Here is a 26,019-nt window from a genome sequence, read left to right as displayed (position 1 = left end):
AAATACGGGGCTCAGTCTGACCAGTCTAAAAGTTAGATGACAAACTTGTAAGAAGCATTTAATGCAACTGGCCAATAAGTGATATTTAGTTTGTTGCTGTGCAATTGCTAGGAGGTTCTGGATGTGTTTTAGTATGCTGCTATGCAGTTGCTAGGGTGTTCTGGATAGTTTTTATCACGTTGCTGTGTAGTTGCTAGGATTTTAATGGTAAAGTTTAACATGTTTCTAAGTGTTTGCTTATTGGTCTGAGTCAGTAAATCTTGTTACTTAAAGGCAATAACACACTTACCTTGCATTTATGGGCATAATCTGAGGTGTCTGTAGCACAAACCTTTAATGAGCAATAATGATAGCTTGCCTTTGCAATCTCAACTGAAGTTACCTTCTAAACCAAACTGATCAAAACTCATAACTCAAAACCCATACTACTCTGATAACTGAATGCAGACACACACTTCACTGAAGCAAGAGGCGAGACACTAAGGGATACATAGATCTTTTATTATGCCATTTAAAAGTTAGAGAATAATAAGATGTAATGTTTCCAAAATATGTTATGCAGTAATATTGTGAAATATTAATGTAATAAAAAAAAAAAAGGTTTTCTATTGTAATATACTTTAAAATAGAATTTATTCCATCAGCCACTACTCCAGTCTTCAGTGTCACATGATCCTTCAGAAATCATTCTAATAAGCTGATTTGATACTTATCAGTGTTGGAAACTGTTGTGCCAATTAATAAAAAGTTCAAAAGATTTATTCAAAATATAAATATTTTCTAACAAAGTCACTTTTATCAATTTACCACTTCCTTGATAAGTGTTAATTTCATTCAAAAACATACCCTTATTCATTCTAGAATTGCATGACTAGAATTGTTCCCCCAAAAGGAGTGAAAACATGCCTCAAAGTAGTTTGATGGCTAGTATTTTTTATCACTCTGTCACTCTTTGACAGGAGGCTCTTTATTATGCATCTCTGAGTGGGAGGATGGATGTGGTATTAAACAAAAGCTCTGATAAGGTTGTGCAGAGGAAGTGCTCTGTGCGCCAATCCCCTACTGACTTCCACGATCCGTCCAGGCATTTCCCCTCCACAGGAAACGCCCTCACCAGGGAACATATACTGTACGGAATGCTGCCTTTTGTTCACAGAGAGAGAGAAGCGCTGTGACAATGCTTCAAGTGTGGTATTTTTGCATCCTCTCGCCATCAAAAGGAGGTTTATCGAAACGAAGGGTGGGTAATGCGTCGTCTCCATCTCTCAGCTGGTCCTACATCTGGTCCCATGACTCATTGTCTACTCCCTGCAGGAAAATTGGGCTTAACTTCCCATCTATCTTGTAAGACTACATATCACCACTTTCTGTGCCAAAAATGTATCCGAGTACTGTGGTTTTGAAAGGACTGATGCTCTTTTGCAGACGCATACGCATTTATTAAGGCCAAACACAATCAACCCAGACTTTCATTACACTTTCACAGGTCAGCCAAACACTTTTTAGGCAAAACCTTTGCAATTTTCTATGAAATCCTTAGGTTTGACATTCAAGCAGTCCTTTCTAATTTACAAAAAAGTGAAGGAGAAGTAAGTGTTCATGTAAACATAAATAAATAAATGTAAATAAAATTATATGACCCTAAAATCAAAAGGTTTTTTACTGTTCGTAACTCACTCAAATCATTTTTTGAAAATATCCATGTTTAATGTAAATTATTTTAGAAGAAATTTGAGGGCTGAATTAATACTATGTATTAATACATATTCAAAGGATAATAACAACAGGACACATAACAGCAAACTTTTAATTCACCACTTAATTTGAGAGCATTCAATGTGCAGTCCTGTTGACTTCGCTAAAGCAAAACCAAATGCAGGCTGTGCTGTTGTATTACATGTTTGCAATGGCAACATTCCAAAAGCATGAAATTTACATCAAAAAATTGTTGTGGTGTTACAAACCAATACTGGACTTGAGATAAAGGAGAAGCCCAGCCAGCTCTCCATGACTGGAGTCTCAGACCTGCTGTTTGACAGCCGCCGGTAAAGGGAACACAACCATAGGGCTCAATTTCAAATTCAAGCACGGTGTTTACTGCACAGGGAAAAAAATAATGCAACATGGCTCAACTGTGCCATCATTTTTAGGTCTTACAGGGATTCTGGTGCTCTTGCCATTGTACACATTATTGAACACATCTGGGAATTAATATCCAATGTAAACCTGGAAGTAAAAAGGACTTTAAAAGAATAAATAAATGTCACTTTATAATTTTTTTTTTTTTCAGATGGTGTATACTGTCTATGAAGGTCGATGACTGACATTTTGCAATGTTATTGGCAGATGTTCACGCTAGAAAAACACTAGAAATAACTATGGCAGTATCTGATCACCATATATAATTATTCAAGTTTATATTGAGTTTAGTTACATATAAAACTGCAAAAATGTGCATTGTGATTGCAATTGTGTTGCTATGATTGCATATTGCAATGTTGTTGCCAGGCGTTTTCTTACTGTCCCCAGTCAAAAGCCTTTGGCTTGAGTTCTTCCTTTAGTGTAGGTTTACAGAATGCTCACCTCGGCAAGAACAACTAATAATAATAATAAACAGAAATTGAGGTACAAAAAGTTGATTTTAATAGATTATAGAGGACTGACAACTCAACAATCAAGACATTGTCAACACACTGCACACACACTTTCAATGGTGACCAGAGATTCATTTCAAACAAAAGTGCATCTGAAATAAATGTAATCCAACAAAACTCAACATCTTCGTGTAGGAGTCATTGAGAAGTAACGGCCCGTGACAGTGAAAATGTGATGGTAATGATCACCAAGTTTTGGCACACTGGATTAAGTATGATAAAGAATGACTGATGTATCAACCTTCGTACCATCAGACCATTTGCTCTATGTCTTTTTTTGTATGAAGACATCATATTTTATTAAAAATACTGAAAAGTTGGACAATGTGACCTTGTTCTTGCTCGATTTCTCCTCTGTCCTTCACACTGCTACACTTTGGTGCAGGAGTATTGCTAGAATATACCTCCACTGAACAGGTGATGTATTTGCAGCCCTTGATTAAACGTGCATATGTTTTCACTTTCTCCAAAGATATGCAAGTCTTTTCGATTTGCAATGTCACAGAGATGTATTTAAAAAAAAAAAAGATAAAAGAAAATGATCCAAAAAACAATCACTATCTGGAAGAAAATTGATCATACAAATTATTCAGAGCACTGAAAACCACCACCAGCCCAGCACTAACACTTCTTAATATCATCTTTTGCCATATTATGTTCACACAAACATAGAACAGCAGAAGATTACATTTACACAACACTTTTTACCTTCCATTAGGACGAGGCAAGTTCTTATCGCTTTAGTCAAGACAAACATAGACAATCTGAAAACAGACCAACAAAAATTAGTGTTCAAGTAGAGATTCCTGTTTTAAATTTACATTCATGTGGTTAGATGGGTGACCAATACAGTGTCATATCTCTCATGACATATGTACAATCATATTTGGCCACCATCAAGCTGAACAGGTGGTTTAAACCAATATCTCATCTGTCGGTTTTGCTGCATTAGGCTCATATGCCTAGGCCAAATTGAACTAATGTCAAATAAAAAAGAAATGGAAGAAATATAATGCTTTAGCATTTGATATCTACTGTATATGAATTCTGACATATTCTCCTCGTAGCAGACCCTTTTGTGAGCCGCTCACCATGACACAGAGGAATATTTTGAACATGTCAAGACCCCTGCACTCTTATGCACTACAAAAATATTTGAACAGATGTACAAATACAGTTGGTGCAACACACAGACACACACAAAACTACAGATAATTTGAAAAGAAACCCAAACAATGGTAAACTCCCTAAAGGATTGAGATTTTTTTACGCCCAGGCAACCATTATACACTGCATTTTAAAGAATGCACACACACATTTTACGGCATAGTATGCAACACAAGGCACACTTCTTCAACGCACACACAGAATACTGTGCAATAGTGAAGATGATGCTTTGAGGACAAGTTACTCCTCGTGTCTTCAGACAGTGATTCGTTTGAAGTCCATTAGCTCAGACTGGGAAGTCTGGACAGCAGGAGTGTTTGCAAGTCGCAGAGGAAATCATCCAGTAGCAGTTGGTTTCACTTCCTGCCTGCACTTTAGGTGAAGCACTTTAAGCAAAAGGTCGACATGGTAAATATTTGGTTTCCTCCAAACACCTGGTTTGGAGTGCCAGGCAAAAAAAAAACCTTCACAGTGAGCATTTAGTCACATGAGGACATTAATACAACACACCTCGTACATGGAGTAGCTGTGCTGCTCTTTGGAAAGACACTTCTGTATTATTTCAATTGTTTTTCAATTATGTCATCCAAGGTGAAGCATGATGGGAACACAAAAGAGGAGAAACAGACTAGCTCTCTACTGACGTACCTATAATGAAGCATCAGTCAGTAGGATTGTGGCTTTTTGCAACCAGTTTCTTTGGCTTTCCCGTTGGTGCTGGACTTGAGTTGGGTCATCTCCACTTCAGCCATGGCATCCGATGGTAAACTGCTACGCATGCGCTCAACGGTCTTTTGGTAGGAAGCTTTCTCCTGTTCCAGAGAACGTATCAGGTGCTTCATCTTGCTCTCGCGTGACAGGAAGCTCTCCACACTGCCCTCCAATGTCTGAATCTTCAAACGAGCCGCCTGTTAATAAAGCCAAACACCAGAATTGATGAAGCAATCTTGTGAAGAAACTATGCCCAAATTTTTGTCATGTGACTATATACTCCACTGTTGAGGTAGTTTGGGGTTAATAAAACTTTTTTATGTTTTTGAAAGAAGTTTTACCAAGACTGCATTTATTTGATTAAAAAGCAGCAAAAACAGTAATATATAGAAATAATATTACAGTCTAAAATAATGGTTTTCTTTGAAGAATATATATAATAAAAAAGTAATGTAATATAATGTAATGCAAATAATAATAATAATAATAAATATATATATATATATATATATATATATATACACACACACACACACACACACACACACATATATGCTTTACCAATGGCTCAACTAATAGTAATAATAATTTTAAGTTTTGCATCCAAAGTATGTTAATCTGGACAATTTGCTAAAGAGGCCAGATATCTTTTCACTCTCCTTTATATCATGTTTCTAGGAACAGCTTGTTTTTAGCAACAAGTTAAAAATGAGCATGTTGTGACGTTTCATGTTTAGACTAATGGAGTTTCAAGGATAATTCATTCTCCCACTAGCAGATGACAGTAGTGAACTGAGAAGTGTACAGTATCTGTAAAGATTTTAGGTTTCAGGCTGTTTGTCTTTTGTACTGTGCTGCCCCACACTGCCAGTGAAGGCACTCAAAGCACTTATTGTGCTATTTTAGATTTGTATATATCTACCTGTAGTTTCTCTAGTAATTCCATGTTCTGTTTCTTGAGCTGTACATTGGCTTTCTCCAGTTTATCAAGCCTATCCGAGTCCTCTGATGGTGGAGGGGCGTCTGACAGCTCATCCTGCAGGACGTGGTACTCCACTTCATACGCATGCAGCTGCTTGGAGATATCCATCTCAGTTGCCTGCAAACATCATTTCATATTGATAGTTATTATTGGAGAATATGGCGCTACTGGAGATTCACACACGTACCATAGCAAAGTATATCCAAGTATAAACAAACAAATAATAATAATTACAACTGTAGTTAATGAATTTATCGGTAAGAAACACTTTACATTTGGAAACTTATTATTCACTATTAACTAGATGCCTATTGGCATTCACTTTATGAGAATAATTGCTGTTTATTATTAGTACTTATAAAGCACATTTTAATGCTTTATTCTGCATGAGCATATTCTAGATCCCTTAGCCCTACTCAATACCTAAACGACTACCTTAAATGCCATCAATAAGCAACAAATAAGGAGTTTATTTAGGGAAGACTATTTGTTAACAGTGAATATGTGTTCTCTATTTTAAAGTGTTGCCGAATTGTATTTATTTTTTATTTACTTGTTCTAGTTCATTGAAAAGACAGTATTTTTATTTTAGAAAAGCAAGCTGCACCACCTAGTGGTTAAATAGAGTGCATTCTCGTGTACTAAATTCTTGACACACAACACTGGCTGTGTTCGAAAAGGCATACTTGCTTAATGCATACTACCTACTGCCTAGTACACAGTGTGTATACTGCCTCTTTTTTTATAAATAGTGTGTGAAGCAGTATACAATAAGCAACAAATGTTTCAGAGTAGAATGCTAAAGTGTTGTCACATGACAAAACATTAATTCAGCACAGCTGCTGAGGTTGTTACCTTACAGATAAATGTACTAAGCATTATTTTTTTAAAAGGCATGTTAATTAAGGATTCATACATTTAAAGAATGCTATATTGCTCAATTGAACTCATTTCATAATTAATGGACTTTACACAATAATTGTGTAAATAGTAGTTAGGTGGTAGATATTTATATTTCAGTACTGTACTGTACTGTTCAGTACTTTATCAGCTGCCAACAAATTATGTTATTTATATATTATATTACTTCAGCATTTTTATTATTCAATATCTTTGTAATAAACTTTACTGTATAAGGCACTATCGAGCAAAAAAAGGTGACGTCATTTGACTTGATCGGAAACGTGCTGTAGAGTTCTGCATTGTTTTTAAATATGCAGTGATCATTTGTATTTTACAGTAACATGTATGTATAAAAGTGTTTTATTACTATTCCCCATCTTCAGTTCACTCACACGTTTGAAGATGAAACATTAGACAGAGAATGTTGTGTTCTGGGAAACAGTATCCCATGCAGTGTCTTCAGATGCATACATCAAATTTCAACAAATGTAGCAGGTAATCCGTACATTTATTGCATAGAATACATGCAGCATACTGCAATACACTAGAAGCTGTGTGGTAGTATGCCATTCTGAACACCGCTTCTGTACTGATTTCAGTGTAATTGAGTTATATTTAGCAGATTTTGGTAAATATAATCGGTCATCCGGGTATTTGATGCATACAGAAGATTTGCATACTATGCACCGCATGCATACTGGATACTGCACAAATAGTAAGAATAGCATAATAGTATGGTATTTTGAAGAATAGCATCCAGTCTACATCTCAAAGTGAAAAAATTTATATTTTTAGTTTAACTCAAGGAAGAGATATTAAAAATCATAGCTGTCAGTGTTGCTATAGTAACTGTAACTGAAATAAAGCTGAAAAATACTATATAAATATTACATGAACAACCGAAACTCTCTTGAAATGTTCATATGTAATGTAAATAAGCTGAAGTACTACTGAAGAAAAACATTACTAAAATTTAAATTTAAATAAAAAAAATAAATGCTTAAATATACAGAAATATTACAATAGTATATAAATAATACTAAATAACACTATGGTTGATATTACTTATATACTTATATTAACTGATAGATTGTATGGAATATTTGAAAACCAAACATTTAGAACTGGTGAAGCTAAAAAAAAAAAAGAAATAAAGAAAGGGTGAAACACAAAGGGTGACAGGATCAAAAACATACACTTGTCCTTTTACATTCACATTCATGTTATATAAAAATGATATCTTGACAATGAAAAAAATGGAATACATCTAAAAACCCATACATGCAACAGGAAAGTTTATTCCATTTTAAATGTACCTTGGTGATTATCTCTTCCATCTGGCTGTGAGTGAGGGTGGGGATGGTGGATTTAAGGTAGTCTACAATACTTTCAAAGCCGTCACACTCCAGTATCTCTCCCTCGTGGCTGCTCAGCAAACACAGCGCCACCTTAAAAATCACCTCTGTGCCTTGGACAAACAGGAGGTCTGGCACACAGCACACATACATGCTAGGAGTCAAAGGCTATACATTGGCTACAATACTTGACTTATGTGTGAAATACATACATTCTGACACACAAGATCATTTCGCCACTATCCTCTGGTTCACCCGAAAGCCATCACATACATTCATTCAGGTCTGAATAAGTTAGTAAGAAAGGAAGTGAAATATACCAAATATACGGGCGACAAAGCCAAGCTGGAACTGAGAGGCGAAGAGAGTGAGAAACCAGGGTGCGGCGTACAGGCTGGGACAGATCTCGTGCTCCTCCAGGTGAGTGTACAGGTTACGGTGATAATCGTGCAACAGTCGGGACAGCTGGTACATCTGGATCTACACACAGAGAAAGAAGAAAAAGTCCTCACACTTAGAGGAGTGAACTTTAAACTGGCTCAAATGCGACTGACTGAGACAGGCTTTCTCTCATGGGATTAAACATTGGCACATCTGATGATGAATAACCACTAACAGCTGAGGAGGAAACAGTGTACAAGAGGTGGAGACGGCTGTTTGAATACCGCTTGAGCAAATGTGTGTTTAAATCAAGCGTATTAAAAATACTCTCTGTTCCTGTCCTTGCAACAAAATTGTTATGTGGAATTTACATTCACTAAAAGTACAGCACAACTTAAAAAATAAAAATAAAAAAATCTTAAATCTTAATTTGTTTCGCCAGGCAATAAAACTTTGAAAGTTAGACTGACACCTAGTGGTGTGGATGTGACAATGAGCAAAAACATTTTAATTAACAAGGACACTGTAACAATACCCTATTACATTTATTCTTAATTTTATAAATTAAAGTGTCCATTAAAGATGCATTACGGCTGGTCATTTGATCAAAACATGGCTATGATGACTAAAATGTACATAATAATAAATAAAAAAAAGTCAACATCTATGTTTTGCTGGCAAATTCAAAAATAGCAAGTGGTTACACTGACACCTAATGTTTCTGTTGCGAATGAAACATAAAAAATACCTTATTCTTTGCCCTATTTCTTATTCATTTATATTATAAATGGAAGTGTCTAATAAAAGAGGTGTTACCAAGAAAAAAAATGAGTAGAATATAGCTGGCCAAATATACCAATCCAAGGTTTTAAAGTCACTATGTTTACTGCAATGTACATAATATTAAACTAATGTGCCAAAAGTACCATTCATTTAATTTATTCCATCTTGTTAATGAAAGAAGAAAGTAATTATCTAACACTCAGTTCAACAAACAACGCTCATTCCATTAATTGTTACAAAAACCAGTCCTGCTACATTTGACAGTAGGCATAATTTAGATAATCAGACATACCAGTTCTGAAAGAAAAACATGAACTAGTGAAAACTGATACTCTTACACACACAGCCCACCTGCAGTGAGATCATGTCGGGACGGTACTGCCGGCGAATGCCTAGGTCGTACATGAGAAACTTGAGAGTGTCGAAAGCCTGTTCCTCGCTCATATGCAACAGCAGCAAACCGGCCACAAAACTGATCCCCTGGCAGTAGCCCACCTCCGTGTCCAGCAGGGAGTAGGCCTTTAGAAGATTGTACAGAGACAGCTGTCCGGCTCCCAGCTGAGTGCTGAAATACTGGTGTGTGGGGAATGTCCGGCCTGGAAACGATGGGGACATCACTTCAGTAATGTACTGGGTCAAAAGTGTAATCATATTCTGATGTTTGTGTGAAGTAGCAGCGCTTTGGTTAGATACAGACCGAGGTCGACCAGGATGGCGTGTTGCTGTGCTGTGAGCTGTTTGAGGAGATCCTGATAAGACGTTTCAGGGGGCTGCTGCCTCTGCGGCAGACGGTGACGCAAACGATACTGCTGGGTGAGCACGAGCCACACTTCACCTCGCCGACTTTTGGGGACCCCTACAGAGCACAGGACACACATACAAACAAACAAAAGTGTTTGTTTGGAAACTCTAAGGGTTGTTAAGTATACAGAATAGCAAAACTCACATGAAAAAGTATGCATTTCTATAAATATGTACACACTATTCAAATGTTTGAGAGCACCAAATCTGCATATTAAAATGATTTCTGAAGCAACATGAAGTGACACTCAAGCTCATACCTTGATAAACCGCACCGTGGATCTCTTCTTTGTCCCACTTTACTTTAGTGCGGCAGGGACTGCTCAACTTCCTGTCCCACAGGGCCTGCACCTCTTTTGAGCACTGACACACTTCCTGGTAGTCCAGCTTCAGTTTCCGAATGTGCAATTCATCACGGCTCGCTGCAAGGTGAGAAAACCGATAGCCGGGTTCAGCATTCATTTATTCTGAACAATTGATCTATTAACATATTGTTATTATGTTTTACTTTGGATCTTAGCATTGAGTGTCTAAACGAGAGAGCATCGTGAGGTGTGACCCAAAATGTAGACAGAAAGGGAAAACAATGCTAAATGCAATTTCAATTGTAATTTAAATTAATTCATATCTTTTAATTAAAATCAATTAATAACATTCATAATAAAAAGTCACTCATCACATTATTTTAAAAACATATGTTCCTAAATAAATTCATATTTAAAATATGTCATTCCTCACATTACTTTGAGAATGTTCTATGTATTTGCAGTTTTGTTATTGTGTAAAATCTGGGTCCAAAAGCAAAATCTGTTGAGAACCATTAATCAGTATTCAATGTCATGCATGCAATAATTTTGTCAGTTTCTGTTTGTAAAAACAAATAAAAAGTGGCTTTACAGCAAAGCACGTACATTGGAAGCCTCATAGGCAAGCATGCATCACTGTAAATTGATGGTTGCATGCTTCTGATAGAGGAACATTCTGGGTTATCTGCACCACAAGTTTTCATAGCAATTTTAGACAAGGTTCAGAGTGGATTGAGATATGGAACGGTCTTTTAAATTCACCTCAACAAAGCATCATAACACATTTTTCACTCTTCAGGTTAAAAGCATACATGAGCATCTTTGCACAGAAAAGAAGAGAAATACACTCTGTTAAACTCCAGAATTAACGCAAGTCTGCAACTAAGGGACTCAATGGACTTATTGATTATCTGCACTTAAGAACATGTGGCTATCTGCCTCATGCTGGTTTGTATACAACATTGAAGCCAAACAAAGATATCATGCCAACAACTGCTTGAAGTGCAGCACATTCAGGTGATGTGTCATTGTCATTGCTGTATATTCTTACCTTCTACTCAGACATGTTTATTCAGTTCGGCCCATCCAAGAGTACACAAAAACAGACAGAAAACACCAAAAAGGAAAAAGGGTAGAAAAAGTGACTTGAGGCTCGTGTAATGCAGTTCGGCCAACAGAGGGCAATATTTTACAAAGCTTTGCTCCTCCAAAGCAAAGTTTAAGTAAAACAAAATAGCACATAATGTGTTAAAGAGACAGAATGACTGCTATTTTTTGAAAGACTAAATATTTTTGAAAGACTAATGCTGATTATGTAGTCTAGAGGTAACAGAATTGAAAGTGCACTCTCAAAGAACGTGAACATCATCCAGACATTCTAAACTATAATTAACTTTGCCCTAGAATGTAAAATAGAGGCAGTGGCACTTGCCCCTCTAAAAATAAGGCCAGGGCAAAAAATACAGTCTAATCAGAGTGATGGGAGCTAACACTCCTTCTTCTGTGACTCCATAATCTTTCAAAAACGCTGAATTACTGCTGTAGGTTTAAAAGCCATTGACAGACACATTTTTACAGTGAATTAGATTGATCCAAGATTAATTTTTTATATCATTTTATAACTTGATATATGTGTTCCCTGGGAATTAAACCCGTGACACTGGCGTTTTAGTGCCATGTTTGAGCTATAGGAACCATTTAAAGGGATAGTTCACCTAAAAATGAAATGTTGGTCAATATTTACCCACTCAAACCTGACTGACTTTCTTTTATGCAACACAAAAGCAGATGCTTTAAAGAAACTCCAGTGTGATTTTAGTATTATTTACATAATCATAATTGCTATGTCTAGATGCATTTTGGCAGGTTTGATGTCCAAAACATAAAATATTAGTGGATTTCATGTGTTTTGTTTATCGAAACCAACACAGCAAGTGAGTATCAACTTTTTGTGTGCCTTCAGAAAAATGGGAATATAGTCATCCCAAATGAAATGCAAATCCAAAATGAAAGGAAGGTTAAATTATGAGAGCAGGGAATACAAGTAAAAACACTAACCCTCCAGGCGCTGATTCTCTTTCTCCATGCGGATGAGCAAAATCTGTTGGTGGATGGCTTTCTTCCACAGGGCCCTGTAATCAGCTGGGCTGCGTCGGCCCTTCTCTCCACCAAAGCCTTGCTCTGGTGACAAGCGGCTGACCTGAGGGTTTTGACCCCGGTTCAAAGCCCGAGGTGAAAGTGGCAGCAGCTCCTGGCCATCCATGTGGTCTGAAAAAACAGCAGATGCAAACCAAAATGTCTGAGACTCATGCTGAATTGGCTTTTAAAGAAAATAAAGTGATTTCCCGAACCTGAACTATTGTGATGTCACTATGATACCAATGAGAATAGCACTGTACTGAGTGTTATGTAAAAATAAACATTTATATCGGATGCAATTAATAATGCTTAACCGATTTAATAGCACTATTATATATTGTACAAATAAAATGGAATTCAAAATATACTATTAACTAACTATATTATTATTTATACCATTGCATTTACTTCTTTGTATTGTATACCATTGTTACAGTTTATTTTTCTTGAATCTCAAAAGGGAGAATTATCTTGAAGTTCTAAAGCTTGCAGAACAATGATTTATCCTGCAGTGGTGACTAAAAATAGACTGCTGGGAGAACAGGGTGTAATGTTGCACCTGTCTGCACGTCTGTGTGTGTGCACTAGAGCATGTATACTCACCCACGTTTTGCATAGACGCAGAGGGTTTGTTCATGGGTGACGCCACCCTTAGGAAAATCTTCTGGCGCCAAGAAACTCTGCGTGGAGGCACTAAAGTCAAAGAATCGGTGCTACAGCCTGACAGAGACCTCTTCCTGCCCTCTCCATTACCGCTATAGAAAAACAAAACAAGATATGCTTATTCAAATAAGTAGGCAAGCAACATTTTTAGGGCATGAACTCTCAATACAGGTGGCCAAACCAGTTATAATGTAATAAACAACAGATTTGTGTAACATATACATTCAGCAATAAATTTAAGCAAAAGCTCATAAGCAATAACAAGCAGTGCATTAACAAGGTCATAATAGATGTTAATTGGTTTCATGCATAAGGACATAAAACACAGATAACCTGATTTAAGGAAAGAGAAATTAGGAAGTGGACAGAATGAGGAATAACTAAATGCAAACAGGAACTTCACACAAATCATTCTTTAGATCTTTTCACTAACAATCAATACAGATTATTCAGTCAAATGATGTATGAACAAAATAATAAAAATACACATTTTACAATGTCATTTATTCCTGTTCAATGTCACAGGATCCTACAGGAATCATTCTAATATGCTGATTCGGTGCGCAAAAAACATTTCTTATTATCATCAATGTTGAAAACACTTTTGCTATTTAATATTTTTGAGGAAACCACAATACATATATGCGTGTGTATGTATTTATATATATATATATATATATATATATATATATATATAATCTTTGTTTCCATTAGATATCACATTTTTGAAGGAGTTAAGTCCAAGAAGCAAAGTAGATGGTTAATATCCACTCAGGAATAAGATGTGCCTATAAATTAAATCTGTTTTATCCTGCTACTCTCTAGGTTCCTTGTATCAGTGTCTTTGCTTAGTTACCACAACAATACACAAGCAAAGCAAGGCAGTTGCTATTCAGTTGCCTCAGGCAGTTAATGAAAGCGTGAAACAGGTTTAAATGTTATGCATAAACGCTGACTAGAGGAATGGCCCAACCCTGACCACCACACCGACAGGTGTGCAGCACATTCAATTAAAAGAGACAGCTGGTGACATTCAACACACAGAGAGGAGAGCAGAGAGCAGGGCCAAGGATGTGACATCTTAAATGTTATCTTCTTCTTTCAGAGCATGCAAAGCATTGAAGCCTACTATGTCAAACAAATGAAGGGGGAAAAAACATCGAGCAACACCATTTGTCAGTGAGTCCAAGGTGGCTGTTGTTCAGATGAAAGAGCACTCGTCGTCGTTCAAGCCACTAGCACAAAAGTCTGGTCAAACAGAATTGTTAAGAGACCCTTGGGAAAGTTTCTATAATCCACGCATGGTTTCATTTTATGATTTCAGTTCTAATACACTCGCCCTTGACCACCACTGATATAAATTCCTTATTCCTTATTCTGATTTTAAATTCATTGACTTCTTTTGAATGTCTTCTTTTAAGTTCCACAGAAGAAAGTCATACAGGTCTGGAACACCGTGAGGGAGAGTAAATGGTTCATCAAACGATTCACTTTTGGGTGAACGATCCCTTTAATAACAACATCAAACCAGCGTTGTTGAATAGTTTTGTATATGTGGGCATGTGTTAATGTTGCTATTTGATGCGAGACATCCAAAAATTTCTGAACGAGCCATTGTTGCAGTTTATCTTTAATTAAAAATCATCATAAAACTGGTTTGAAGGTTTAAGCTGGTTAAAGATTGTTAGCTATTTTGCTTAAAGGTGCACTAAGCAACTCAGTGAGTTCACAAGACGGATATTATCAGATCGACTATAGATAGCAAGAGATGGCAGGTAAAAAAAAAAAAGGAGGACCTTTGAGGAACACAACATTAAAAAGAAGGCTTAAGGTCAGGTAAGAGTTTGGACTTACATAAATATTAGGAGTGAAAAGGCCTGGAATTGGGTGCCGAGGCTGCTTTGTTTCTTCTTTATAGGCGAGTTACATTAATTTTGCATTGTTTCACACATGTACTGGCTTTTGCTTGAATATGCTGTGGTAACAGCAGGAATAACAGATTCTGCCATCGTCACTGCCAGGGTTGTGAACGTGTGGGCAGAGTTATCAAAATAGGGCCGAGGTCCTGTTGTGGGATGGGCGTGTTTGTCAAATCACTTAGTGCACCTTTAACTGAAAACCTGACATATCTATTCTGAACTACTTGATAACTATTTACAAAGAAGAAATCAGATGAGTCAGATGAAGTAAAGACCATCTCTATTCAAACCAACTTGGAAACACTACTTAAAAATGAATTCTGAATTGTCAATATTTAAACACAATAGAGTATAGATTAGTAGAAAGTTCTGTGACAGTTGTTTAATGAGGTATAGATGATAAATCATTATGTTTACCTTTAGTTAGTAAAGACACCAACATGCAAATTAGGTTTAGCATCCCTCGTGTCCAGTGGACAACGTCAAAGTTCAACAGTTTCGACAGGAAGAGAGAGTGTAAGTTACAGACGAGGTTCTTCGTGACTGATGACGAAGTGACAGAAGCCTGAAGGGTTAAGAAACAGACAGTCGCAGAGAAGGCGGCCACCATCAGCTCAAACCTCAGGCAGCCCCGGGGGGAAACGGACACCGAGCGGTCTGATACTGATGCCCCCTCTCACCTCTTAAGACTCCCGCTGTCCGACAGGGAGGCCAGTGAGCCAAGGGAGCCCTGGTAAAAGGTTTTCAGGAAAGTGGGGGTGTGGAAGGAGGATGAGAGACTGAAGTAGGACTCGCTCTCAGAGACACTGCGCACTCTCGAGAAACCAACAGTGCTGAAGGAGCCGAAACATAGAAGGCCCACAACAAATACACATTACTTTACAGAGGTCTAAACACTGCCATGAAACCACAATCTAGAGCACATGAGTGCTTTCCTGAGCAGATGAAACATTCCTTCAAGTGAGCGTAACAATTTCAGGCTTTGCCTTGGAACTGGCAAATTTTTTACTGTTACCTTTTTTAATAAAAAAAAAATTCAATTCTGACATAACTATTAAACAGTCTTTAGCAGATCGCAAACTTAATATCCAATTTAATTGTACATTTTTACAGTTTTTTTTATTATTATTATTGACCTGCATGTAAATTCCTTAATAATATTCCAGCACATTAATAAAATTTATTCAGTTAGGGGAATTTCTCATTGTTGAATTAACTGCCATATAATATAATTAAGTTGAATAAAATCTTTTAAACCTTTGACAGACTTTATTTTTCCATTAAAAATACTGTTTTATATATATTTAAAAAAAAAAATATATATATATATATATATATATATATATATATATAAACATCACAAAAATTTTAAATAATAAGTAATTTAAGCATCAAATCCTCTAGTTTAAGTAATTTTTCGTATTGTAAATGATCTGAATTAGTGCTATATTCAACAATACACACCAACATGCCACATGCTCTCTCCATGTAAGAATTCATGCTAAAATCAGTCACTTTTAGCAGTTCATATGTACTGTGTTGACCAATATCTATGATTTTTGCAATTATACACAAGCTGTTTTCAGCATGTCAGTACATTGCTGCAACATTCTATACATCATGTGACTGCTGAAAAAAGCAGATATACAGGAAAGATATACAACTATCACATGAGAGCAAACAGGAAATGATGCATTACCTGCTCTGCAGCAGCTCTGGGCCCAAAGACTGCTGTCGGTGCAGGGGAGCCTTACAGGCCTGGGAGGAAAGCTCAGTGAAGGAGATCTTCTTTTTTATGGGCGTGTGGCTGAAGGTGTGCGCCCGGCGACGGAACTGCGGCGCATCTGGGTCCTCCTCAAGGTAACTGGGTGGAGTTCCAGGTGGGGAATCACCAGGGGAGTCGCCCTGCTGGTTGAACAGAGGATGAACCAGATCAGTGTTGAGATGGACCCAACACCCTGACGTACGACAATATTGTATTCAAAATACATGCCAGACAAACTTTGAAATCCTCAAACGTTGAAATCCACATTGGAAGCTCAGCTTATCCAAGAGTCAAACCTCAAATTCAACTGCTTGCCAGACAGAAACAAGCAATCTACTGAGATATGCATGTATAACCTTCAAGTTTCAGACTAAGCTAAACAAGAGACTTGATGTCAGCTTTATCAAACTACTGATTCTCGACTCACCCAGTGTTTTCCCTCTCCCTGTCCAGCCTAAGTCTCGGTTTGCTTCCCCAGGCAGAATTGGCTGTGTTGTTGGTAGCGTGACAGCATACACTATTGTATGTTAACAGTCTGTGTAGCAGAGCCACATCAGACACACATGAGCTGTTGGAGGTGGACCGCAGCACTATAGGAAGGGTCTTTCTTCCTCACTCTGTTTCCTGAACCCATGCTCTCCAGTGAGTCAGTACACAGAAAGGGCAGGAAACCAGCAACGGCTGCACAATGCTCTCTCTCCTTCCACTTGCACATATCACAAACCCTGTCCACTTCCTTCAGCTGCCCACAGCTAAATTTGGGAAAAACAAATGATCCAAACAACATAATAGTTCTCTTGGCAAGGTAACACAGAGGGAACGGGAACCTTTATACAGTATATGTTTGATAAATATGAAGCCAATTGGTTAAAAGTAATTGTACAAATGGCTCAGAAAAGAAAAGTTAGTTCTGAGGAAAAAGTTATAATCAATTTTTTTTATGATTGATCATTGTTTTTGAGTACCACCTGGTTTGATATTTTGTTATAGATTGTATAATCTTTCAACTGGGGTTTGCACACAATTTGACCAATACATTTCCATGATTCCAGAAGTTGTTTTTGAATTCAGGCTAAGGATTTTTTTTTTTATATATATAATTAAAATAGACATTACTATTGTTTGGGATTAAGTTTTAAGCAATATTTAGCCAATTAAATATTTTATAGCGGAGCACAAAGAGACAAATTGATATTCATAAACATCCCTGATATTTCCACGTTTTCCATTACCTTAGAAAAACTATATTTATTATATATTTGTTGATTATTATTTTATGATTCCCAAATAACATCCTTTAGTTTTGCTGACCATTGACTGCCATTGTATGGAATAAAAAAAAAAATACTGATACATTTTTTTAAATATCTTTTTTTTTTTTTTTTTTTTTGGTAAGTAAGTAATTTGGACAAAATAGGAGTGAGTAAATGACAGAAATGTAATTTTTGGGTAGACCATCCTTTTAATTCAATAATTTATCATTGCTTAAGATTCACTATATGATAATAATTCTCAGAACTGATTCACAGTACGTATAGAAACTGGAAGACAGCCATGGACAAGGAGTTGCTGGATTGTAACATGTCATTGAGAGCTGAAGTTTAAGCATGAGAAGGCAGTGCAGTGAAAATTGGCAGCACCTCTGAGGCCATGTGAGGACCTTGTGGGAAGGAAGAGCTGATTGATTTATTTTCCATGAAGATGTGTCCAGAGACCCGAGCTTACCATCACACACACCTCACATTTCACACCCAACCGGGACAGCGAGGTGGTCAGGGTCAAAACAAGCCACCCCCAGTAAGCAAGATCTCCTATCCAGATTCAATCCTATAAGTCAAGCTGAAGCTAAAAAGTGTTTCATAATGTAGTGTGTCATAAGTTACCACTATGTCATAGTGGTATAATTTTATATATAACTTTCAGAATGCCGTGTTAATTGACACCATAGAGACATGCTTGCTGGCAGGAGAAGAACAGAGATGTGATTCTTGGCATGGAGAGCTGGGGTTAAAAATCACAGATCCTGGTTTTCACGTGTTGTGATACTCACGCGGTCAAAACTTCCCATGCTGCCGAGACGTATTCGCATGCGGTTGGCCCCCTACGAAACAAAGTTAACAGCAACATTAAAATATAAAAAAAAAACATAAAAAAACTTCAGCAACCTGCTTGAATGTCAGGATTGGCATTTACACATGAATAAAATGATTAAAACAAAGATTCTGTCATCATTTAAACAACATGTCATCCATCATTCAAAAACCTGTATTATATCTTTCATGGAACACAACAAAAGATATTTTAAAGAGCCACACAGATGGGAAATCAAATATTACCTGTATTACAGTGTATGATGTAGCTGTCCATCAGTGTAAACAATGTGCAAAGTAATTAAACCAAAAAGTACATGATTTATAAAGTTATTGGCTTCTAAAGTAAGGAGTCGACTCTGAATCGCTGAAACGAGTCGTTGTAGATTTCAAATCTTTTGCCCATCTCTATGTACGTCACTAGGAGCACTTTGCATAATAATCTCCGCCTAACGCTCTGGTTGGTGTGAGAGCATCATGTCGAGGAGACGTGTGTTTTTAATTGTAAAGGCAAGTTTGTTTTATTTTCACTGCCAAAGAATGAAGATCAGAAGAACCAATGGCTAAAATTCATTTTTACCACAATACCATAGCAGTACAACAAATCACTGATGACTGCTTTTCTAATCTCAGTGAGTACAAGGCGGGATTTTCAAAGAGTTTGGCCATAAAAGAGGGTTCATTACCAACTTTATTTAGACTAACAAGCATCTCCGAATCACAACACGAAGTATGATTATGTAGTTATGTGTCTGTTTTCTCCCGAGCGTCTTATCAGTATGTGTGCTGTCTGCAGCCTTTGTCTGCGCTGATCTTCATTTACAAACACGTCATTAAAATGAAGTGTAACAAGTGCTGCTAACAGATATTCTGTGATAAAGTAATCCATATGAAAACAACGCGATGTCCGTTTTTCACGTCTCCCTTCATCTAATGCGACCACACCCCCGCGTTGAACGCGCTATTCAGATTCAAACTGAAGCGCGCGGCTTGAATATGCCCACACAGAAGAAAAAGCAGCGAGACTGTTCAAGTTTTTTATTTTACTGTTTGCTTCGCGATGAGAGGAATAAGACATAATTCACCCCAAAAAGATGCTAACGCATTGTTTACCATGAAGTTGTGTGCGGAACAACCAATGTCAGTTGACCAATCAGAACACAGTATGCTACCGAAAGGTGGGGTTTAAGGAAACTGAATCTTTTGAACAGCTTCGCGCGAACCATTTGGGGATCTCTGAGATTTTAGGTCATTTTAAAATGATATTTTGACAAAATGACAATGTTTTTTAACCTTGGATGGATTTAAAGCTATTGCACAGGACTTATAAACAGTGATAGGAAGCTTAGAATTTTCATCTTACTGGCTCTTTAAAAAAATTTAAACGCTACTCTTTTCCAAGTAGCAATATCAAATAGTGACCATCAAAAAAATAGAGAAATATAGAAATTCATACAGGTTTGGAGCAACATCAATTTCATTTTTAGATAAACTGTTCCTTTAACTGAGAACACACACACGTCTAACAGAGAATCCAGGCTTAGCTGATCTTTATCCTTGTTTTTTGTGAGTAAATACAGCAGATGGTGGATTCCTTGTAATAATGTTCACAAACAAATGCATTATTCAGTACAGGGGTGGGGTAAATGGGTCAATCCACATACACAGACCACAAACACGCACATACCCGTGAGAAGATGTTCTCCAGGGAGCTTGTCAGAGAACTCCGGGCTTTGTTCTTCAAAGCGTCCAGTTTATTGCGGCCTGCACTGGAGTTATCAGAGGTCAGGGTGCTGCCAGAAGCATTCTGCTGTCACACGAGTAAGAGAGAGAGAATGTGCCATATACTAACTAGACAGTTTTCTGAGAGATCTTTGAAAACAGTGTTCTGCACTTGGTGACGTTTCACTTAATAGATTATAAAATAAATGGAAGAAAGACCATTTAAAATAACTGTTTTCTATTTTTCAAAATATAATAAAAATGTAATTTTCTCCTGTGATGGCAAAGCTGTATATTCAGCATCATTACTCCAGTCTAATGATGTTGAGTTGCTGTTTAAGAAACTGTGAAACTGTGGCATTTCTTTCAACATTTATTTGAAATAGAAATCTTTTGCAAAATTATAAATGTGTTTAATATCACACATTTTTCATTATACACACATGCATACAGTATATCTTATTAATATGCATGCTTATATTATTCAATACACATTAAGCAATAGCCACAAGCTAAGTGGTATTAACGGAAAGGGAAAGTTATAATGTGCACTGATAAATCATTCACAATAAGACCAAGAGTAGAAATTAAGAATGTAAATAGCGTTCATTTTGATTTCATTTCTTGAAAAAGCAGTTAGACATTAAAAAAAAAAAAAATTCCAGAGGTGATGTACTCTTGAGAATGTACCATGCCACAGACTCAGAAGGGCACCAGCATTCATGCAGGAGCTCTGTTCTAACCTATAGCTGTTCAGATGACAGCTATAGGTTATCCAATTAGAGTAAGGTCACAGTGTCATGACTCTGCAAGTTGGCGTGGGTGGGCAAAGCAAGTGGTGCATTTATGCTGTGTGTGTAGTTATGCTACCTGTGGGACCTCTCCGATATGAACATGAGACTTCTGCTTGGTCTCGCACAGTTGTCGGAGGTGAAGAATCACAAGCTCGTTTTCTTCATGATCGGACGCAGGCTTCATTTTCTAAAGCATGAGAAAATACAAACTAAAAATGCAATAAAATAACTTAAATTGAAAGATGTTTAGTTACTCTGTCGGCAAAATTTCTCTTTGTGTGCCTACCTGCACCCGCTCAAATATGTTGACCTGCTCGTCACCGCTCAGTTCGGACAGGTACTTCTGTATGGCTAGCTTCGCCCTGGGAGGATACAAGCCTGGGGGATTGAAGGAGAAACACACTGGAATACTGTACTAAAAATGGGACAAGGACATTGAGTGAGTTGATGGAAGCTGGTGGCTGTACCTTCTATTCTCTCACAGAGCTTGTGCAAGTCATGCATTGGACAAGCTTCGCACAGTTTGATTTGGTTCTTGGAGCTCTGTAGAGCTGCTGCTGTGGAAAAAGCTTGTTTCAGGGTGAGCATTACTTCATCCACCTGTATGCAGACAAATGAATAAAAAAAGTCTTGGTGAAATGCATTAATGTCAATAAAAAACATAATTTAAAATTTAAATTTAAAATTAATTCAACAAGTCAAAAACGTATACAGTGATATCGACTTGAAACATAAACAATGGAAATCTAATGGCCAATCATACAAGATTAATTATTCAATAACAAAACATGTTGTTTGATTTGTAAAGTTCTCAATTGCCATTTTGAAATGAGACAATCTTTCTGTACATGTGTGCAAAAACATAGGTCTAATTTTATTCATCCTCTGGGTGGAATTCAGTTAGCAGAGAAATCAGCTTACTAAAAGCAATATCCAGAAGACAGGCAAGCGAGAGTCATTGTTTCCATAAGGATAAATAATTGATCAGTGTGGTGACAACAGGTTCTGCAAGCAAGTCAGGACTCACCAGAGACTCACTAGCACACTGGAACACGTAACACACATTCTGGGCTGAGCCAGACTCCACCACATCCTGACAAATAAAGCCAAAGTGATCTGTCTTTTTAACACCCTGCGGGCACAAAATACATCATCAATAAGGTAACAATGCAACACAACAACATAATTATTCCCTTTATATAACAAATGATTCTGACTCTGAAATCTGATTGGATGAAACCTGTTCAAAACTGAGTGCAACTGAATTTTATATGATATACAAAGTCGCTATACTTCTTGGCAACAGCTTAGATTTAGTCTAATAAACTACACTACTTGGCGCAAGAGTTCTTTAATATTATTATTGGTAATACACAGAATTGTTATTTACTGAACAATGGCATTATACAACAATGAAGCCAATTAGCATTTAAAGAGGTTACAGTGATTTTACCAAGTAAAAAGCTCTAAAACCAAACCAACCTACTCCTTACACACACACAGACCTGTGAAAAGGATGAGATGTCCTTAAAATTCTTCTCCAGAACCACAGATTTGGTGTCAGGGCTGATGAGATTCACTTCAAAGCGTCCAACCTGCACAAAAGAGCCATTTGAGAGCATACTTTGCCTTACTGAGTAGGAAGCAGCAGAAATAAAAACACAAGTATCAAGTGACTGATAACTGAGCACGTAGTGTTTTTTGAGAGCGGTATTTGAATCAAAACAACTCTATTTATCATCAAGTTTGCAGAGGCTGCAACGGATTTCTCAACTAAATGACTGAGACACATATCCTTGAAAAATGTTTAAAAGGAAAACGTGTGACTGCTTGACTGTCATGCATGCTAATTAGCAAGATTTAGCATTTCGTCTCTCAAAGAACAGACATTTGCATGCGTAGGGCTGATTTAAAGGTTAAAGGGATAGTTCACCCAAAGCTGGAGCACAAAAAAAACACCTTTTCTTCCATAAAATTAATGTCAGTGGGGTTCAAAGTTATTTTGATCTACAACAACCCTGTACTGACACACTGCTAAAAGAATCACCACTGACCTAATTTTTGGTTTACCATTTTTATTTTTTGTCTATTTAAATTGACTCCCATGCCCTGAAATAAGCATATGCATTCTTTCCTGTCAAACGCTAAGTCAGAGTATTCTGGTACCTAGTGTGTAGGCGAACTGAAGCAGTCACAGGACACAACACACAGTAAAAATAGTTTATTCTTAGCCTCACTGGTGAGTGAAATTGCCATTGGCTAATGGCAGACATAATTTATTAACCTAGCAAGATATTCAGTCACTCATGTGAATGATTTACTTGCAATGTAGAGGATTGTCTATTAACTTTAACTGTATGGACAAAAACTGTTGAATGTTGATTGGTTGGCATTTCAACGCCATGCCAGCTTGCTTAGCTATTTTCTCATGGCAAGTGAATTAAAGTTTTTTAAAGTTTCCTTTAAGTAAAAAGATAAAAAATGAATTGCCCCCGTGTGGCGAGTGGGGCGGGGCCGAGAGGCGTGGGAACGAGGAGTGAGGCCGGGTGTAGTGATTGAAGATGAGCTGCACCCGGCCTCACTCCTCGTTCCCACGCCTCTCGGCCCCGCCCCACTCGCCACACCCCGTTTAAAAATTCTTGGAAAAAAAAAAATATATATTAATATATTTTGCATTCCAACATGAGTAAATGATGAAAGAAATTGTATTTTTAAGGTCAAATTTGATTAAATAGCAAGCTAAAAGTAGGCGTGTATCTGTGTGTAGTACCTGGAACAGCATTGTGCGATTCTTGTCAGCATCAGAAGGCTGCACATTATTGGGCTCGCTAGCATGTCTCCTACGAGTCGACCCCCTGCCCGCCTCTCTGGGCTTTTTCTGCAGGCCGCCCGCCAAGCTATTACAGCGTGTACGAATCTCCTGCTGCTCCCCAAAATCAGAGTCCTCCAAGATACTTTCAGGAAAGACCCCTAGTAGGCTGCCTGTACTGGAGGAACTAGCCAGGTCCAGATTCCCATTGCCCTTCTCAGACAGCTCTTCCTCAATCAAGCTGGGCTCGAGTTCGTCGACTTTGCAGAGGGAGGAGCTTAAAGGGTCTTCACCCATAATGAACTCCACGTGGGCCTCGGTGGAGCTGCGCTGGCCATTGAGGAGCCGCAGACGCTTGCGCTCAATCTCGTGCTGGCGGAATTTGTCAATGCAGTCGTCAATCAGAGTGGAAGGCGCTTTCTTGTGGCTGACTGTCACTTTTCCACAGTAAAGCACTTCAAATTTTTGGGAGTTGTAAAAAGACTCATCGCTGTCTTGCCTGGGCTTGCTTTCTTCTTTAAGAGCAGCCTTGGACACCTGTCTAATGCTGCTAATAACCTCAGGCACCTGGGGAACAGTGTAAAACATTAGATCAACAATAGAAATACTTAATCAACACACTGAAAGGCAAACGAGGACAAAACGTCAATTAAAAGGCTCAGTTGTTGTGTTAAACTTTTGCAGGGAGACATGCAGATTGCATAACTATGTTCAGCCCCGGGGAACAATTTAGGAGTCAGTGATACATAAACCAAGGCAGACTGATGATATTGGAACAATAAATAATTAAGAACGCGAGTGTGCATTAAAGAAGCCAAATGGATATAAATCTATCAGACAGGCCTCCTTTCTGGTATTTGATATTACTGTCGATCATTTAGTGTGTAACATGAAGCTAGGAAAAGTAGATCTCTATTTTTGAACATCAGTATGAATGTTTTGAAACTAGGTGCAAGGAAATAGGTTTGGTTTAAACAGCGTTTGAGACTTTTTCAAATCGGCAACAGTATACATATCCAAACAAGAGATGTATAAGAATATCCTAATTCTATTTCCTTGTATCTTAATGTTTTTCTTTACAGGATCTAACAGGCATGTTTCAAACAGCTGATAAACTCAAATGTAAAAAAAGGTTTGTAAGAATGTCAAGTAAGTGGAGTTCTTGAAAATAAATCTTAAGACATTCTTAAATATTTTTGAATTTTCATAAGTACATCTTTTTTTTTTTCAAAAGTTTAAGACTTAAGACACAGTGGACACTGTCCTAAATTTACGATTATATTAACACACTTTTTTTTTTAGGATTTTATTTTACTCTTTCAGAAAATAATTGTCGGGAACTCCAATTCACCTTCATTTTTGTCTCCACAACAATACTGAGAAAACAGATAAGATAACATTCTTAAGAACATTTTGCATTTCCAAACACGTTCCCAAAAAGTAATCTTAGGTTAGTAAAAAAAAAATAATAATAATAATTATATATGTGTGTGTGTGTGTGTGTGCGCTCTTGTTTTTGTGCCATATCAGGACATAACTCTGTATAATGACATGGGTATGACACAGGTATTACAAGGAGAGTGTGACTTATGAGGACATAACCCATGTCCCCATTTTTCAAAACACTTATAAATTATACAGAATTAGTTTTTTTTTTTTTTTTGAGAAAGTAAAAATGCACAAAGTTTCCTGTGAGAGTTAGGATTAGGTGTAGGGTTGGTGAAGGCCGATAGAATATACAGTTTCTATAGTATAAAAACCATTATGCCTATGGGATGTCCCCAATTTTTACAAAAACAAATGTGTGTGTGTGTGTGTGTGTGTATTTGACAATATTTAGTTGATCCAACCCCTAAATTTTGACTGAAAACTGAACTTATTACAATAAATAAAATAAATAATTTTACTAAATAAATATGATATTAATTAAATTCAGTAGCTTTATTAAGCCACAGCGGGGATCAATAGAATTAATTCAGTAGCCTTTTAACTTTGAGTCATCTCCCTATTGTCCAAAGTCAAATACACATTCATGCATTTGGGTTAAAAAAATGGTATATTAATTGGTTGAAACTG

The 26,019-nt window shown here is 37.2% G+C and overlaps 1 protein-coding gene across 9 annotated transcripts in view; it reads right to left on the bottom strand.

Annotated features, from left to right (window-relative positions):
• Nucleotides 1–2,620: 2,620 nt before the first annotated feature.
• LOC128019898 (TBC1 domain family member 4) overlaps nucleotides 2,621–26,019 on the bottom strand; it is a 30,209-nt gene continuing 6,810 nt past the window's right edge. The window contains exons 2-21 of one of the 9 annotated variants that reach the window (XM_052606218.1): nucleotides 23,905–24,510; nucleotides 22,640–22,729; nucleotides 22,162–22,266; nucleotides 21,602–21,734; nucleotides 21,421–21,512; nucleotides 21,211–21,321; nucleotides 20,306–20,428; nucleotides 18,579–18,629; nucleotides 16,463–16,671; nucleotides 15,444–15,596; nucleotides 12,785–12,936; nucleotides 12,101–12,310; nucleotides 9,998–10,159; nucleotides 9,634–9,792; nucleotides 9,288–9,532; nucleotides 8,093–8,252; nucleotides 7,734–7,903; nucleotides 5,455–5,631; nucleotides 4,470–4,729; nucleotides 2,621–4,207 (exon numbers count right to left, since the gene is read on the bottom strand). In XM_052606218.1, the coding sequence (XP_052462178.1) occupies nucleotides 4,487–4,729; nucleotides 5,455–5,631; nucleotides 7,734–7,903; nucleotides 8,093–8,252; nucleotides 9,288–9,532; nucleotides 9,634–9,792; nucleotides 9,998–10,159; nucleotides 12,101–12,310; nucleotides 12,785–12,936; nucleotides 15,444–15,596; nucleotides 16,463–16,671; nucleotides 18,579–18,629; nucleotides 20,306–20,428; nucleotides 21,211–21,321; nucleotides 21,421–21,512; nucleotides 21,602–21,734; nucleotides 22,162–22,266; nucleotides 22,640–22,729; nucleotides 23,905–24,510 (3,351 nt within the window). In that variant the 3' untranslated portion in view covers nucleotides 2,621–4,207; nucleotides 4,470–4,486. Of the gene's footprint in view, nucleotides 4,730–5,454; nucleotides 5,632–7,733; nucleotides 7,904–8,092; nucleotides 8,253–9,287; nucleotides 9,533–9,633; nucleotides 9,793–9,997; nucleotides 10,160–12,100; nucleotides 12,311–12,784; nucleotides 12,937–15,443; nucleotides 15,597–16,462; nucleotides 16,672–16,955; nucleotides 17,304–18,578; nucleotides 18,630–20,305; nucleotides 20,429–21,210; nucleotides 21,322–21,420; nucleotides 21,513–21,601; nucleotides 21,735–22,161; nucleotides 22,267–22,639; nucleotides 22,730–23,904; nucleotides 24,511–26,019 lie in introns of those variants that run through there. The other 8 variants (XM_052606221.1, XM_052606217.1, XM_052606222.1 and 5 more) reach the window with 8 other exon arrangements.

This window comes from Carassius gibelio, chromosome A9, assembly GCF_023724105.1.
Source record: "Carassius gibelio isolate Cgi1373 ecotype wild population from Czech Republic chromosome A9, carGib1.2-hapl.c, whole genome shotgun sequence".
NCBI classification, from domain to species: Eukaryota; Metazoa; Chordata; class Actinopteri; order Cypriniformes; family Cyprinidae; genus Carassius; species Carassius gibelio.
The sequence above is the reverse complement of the archived record's forward strand: the minus strand, read 5'-3'. Positions and strand labels throughout refer to the sequence as shown.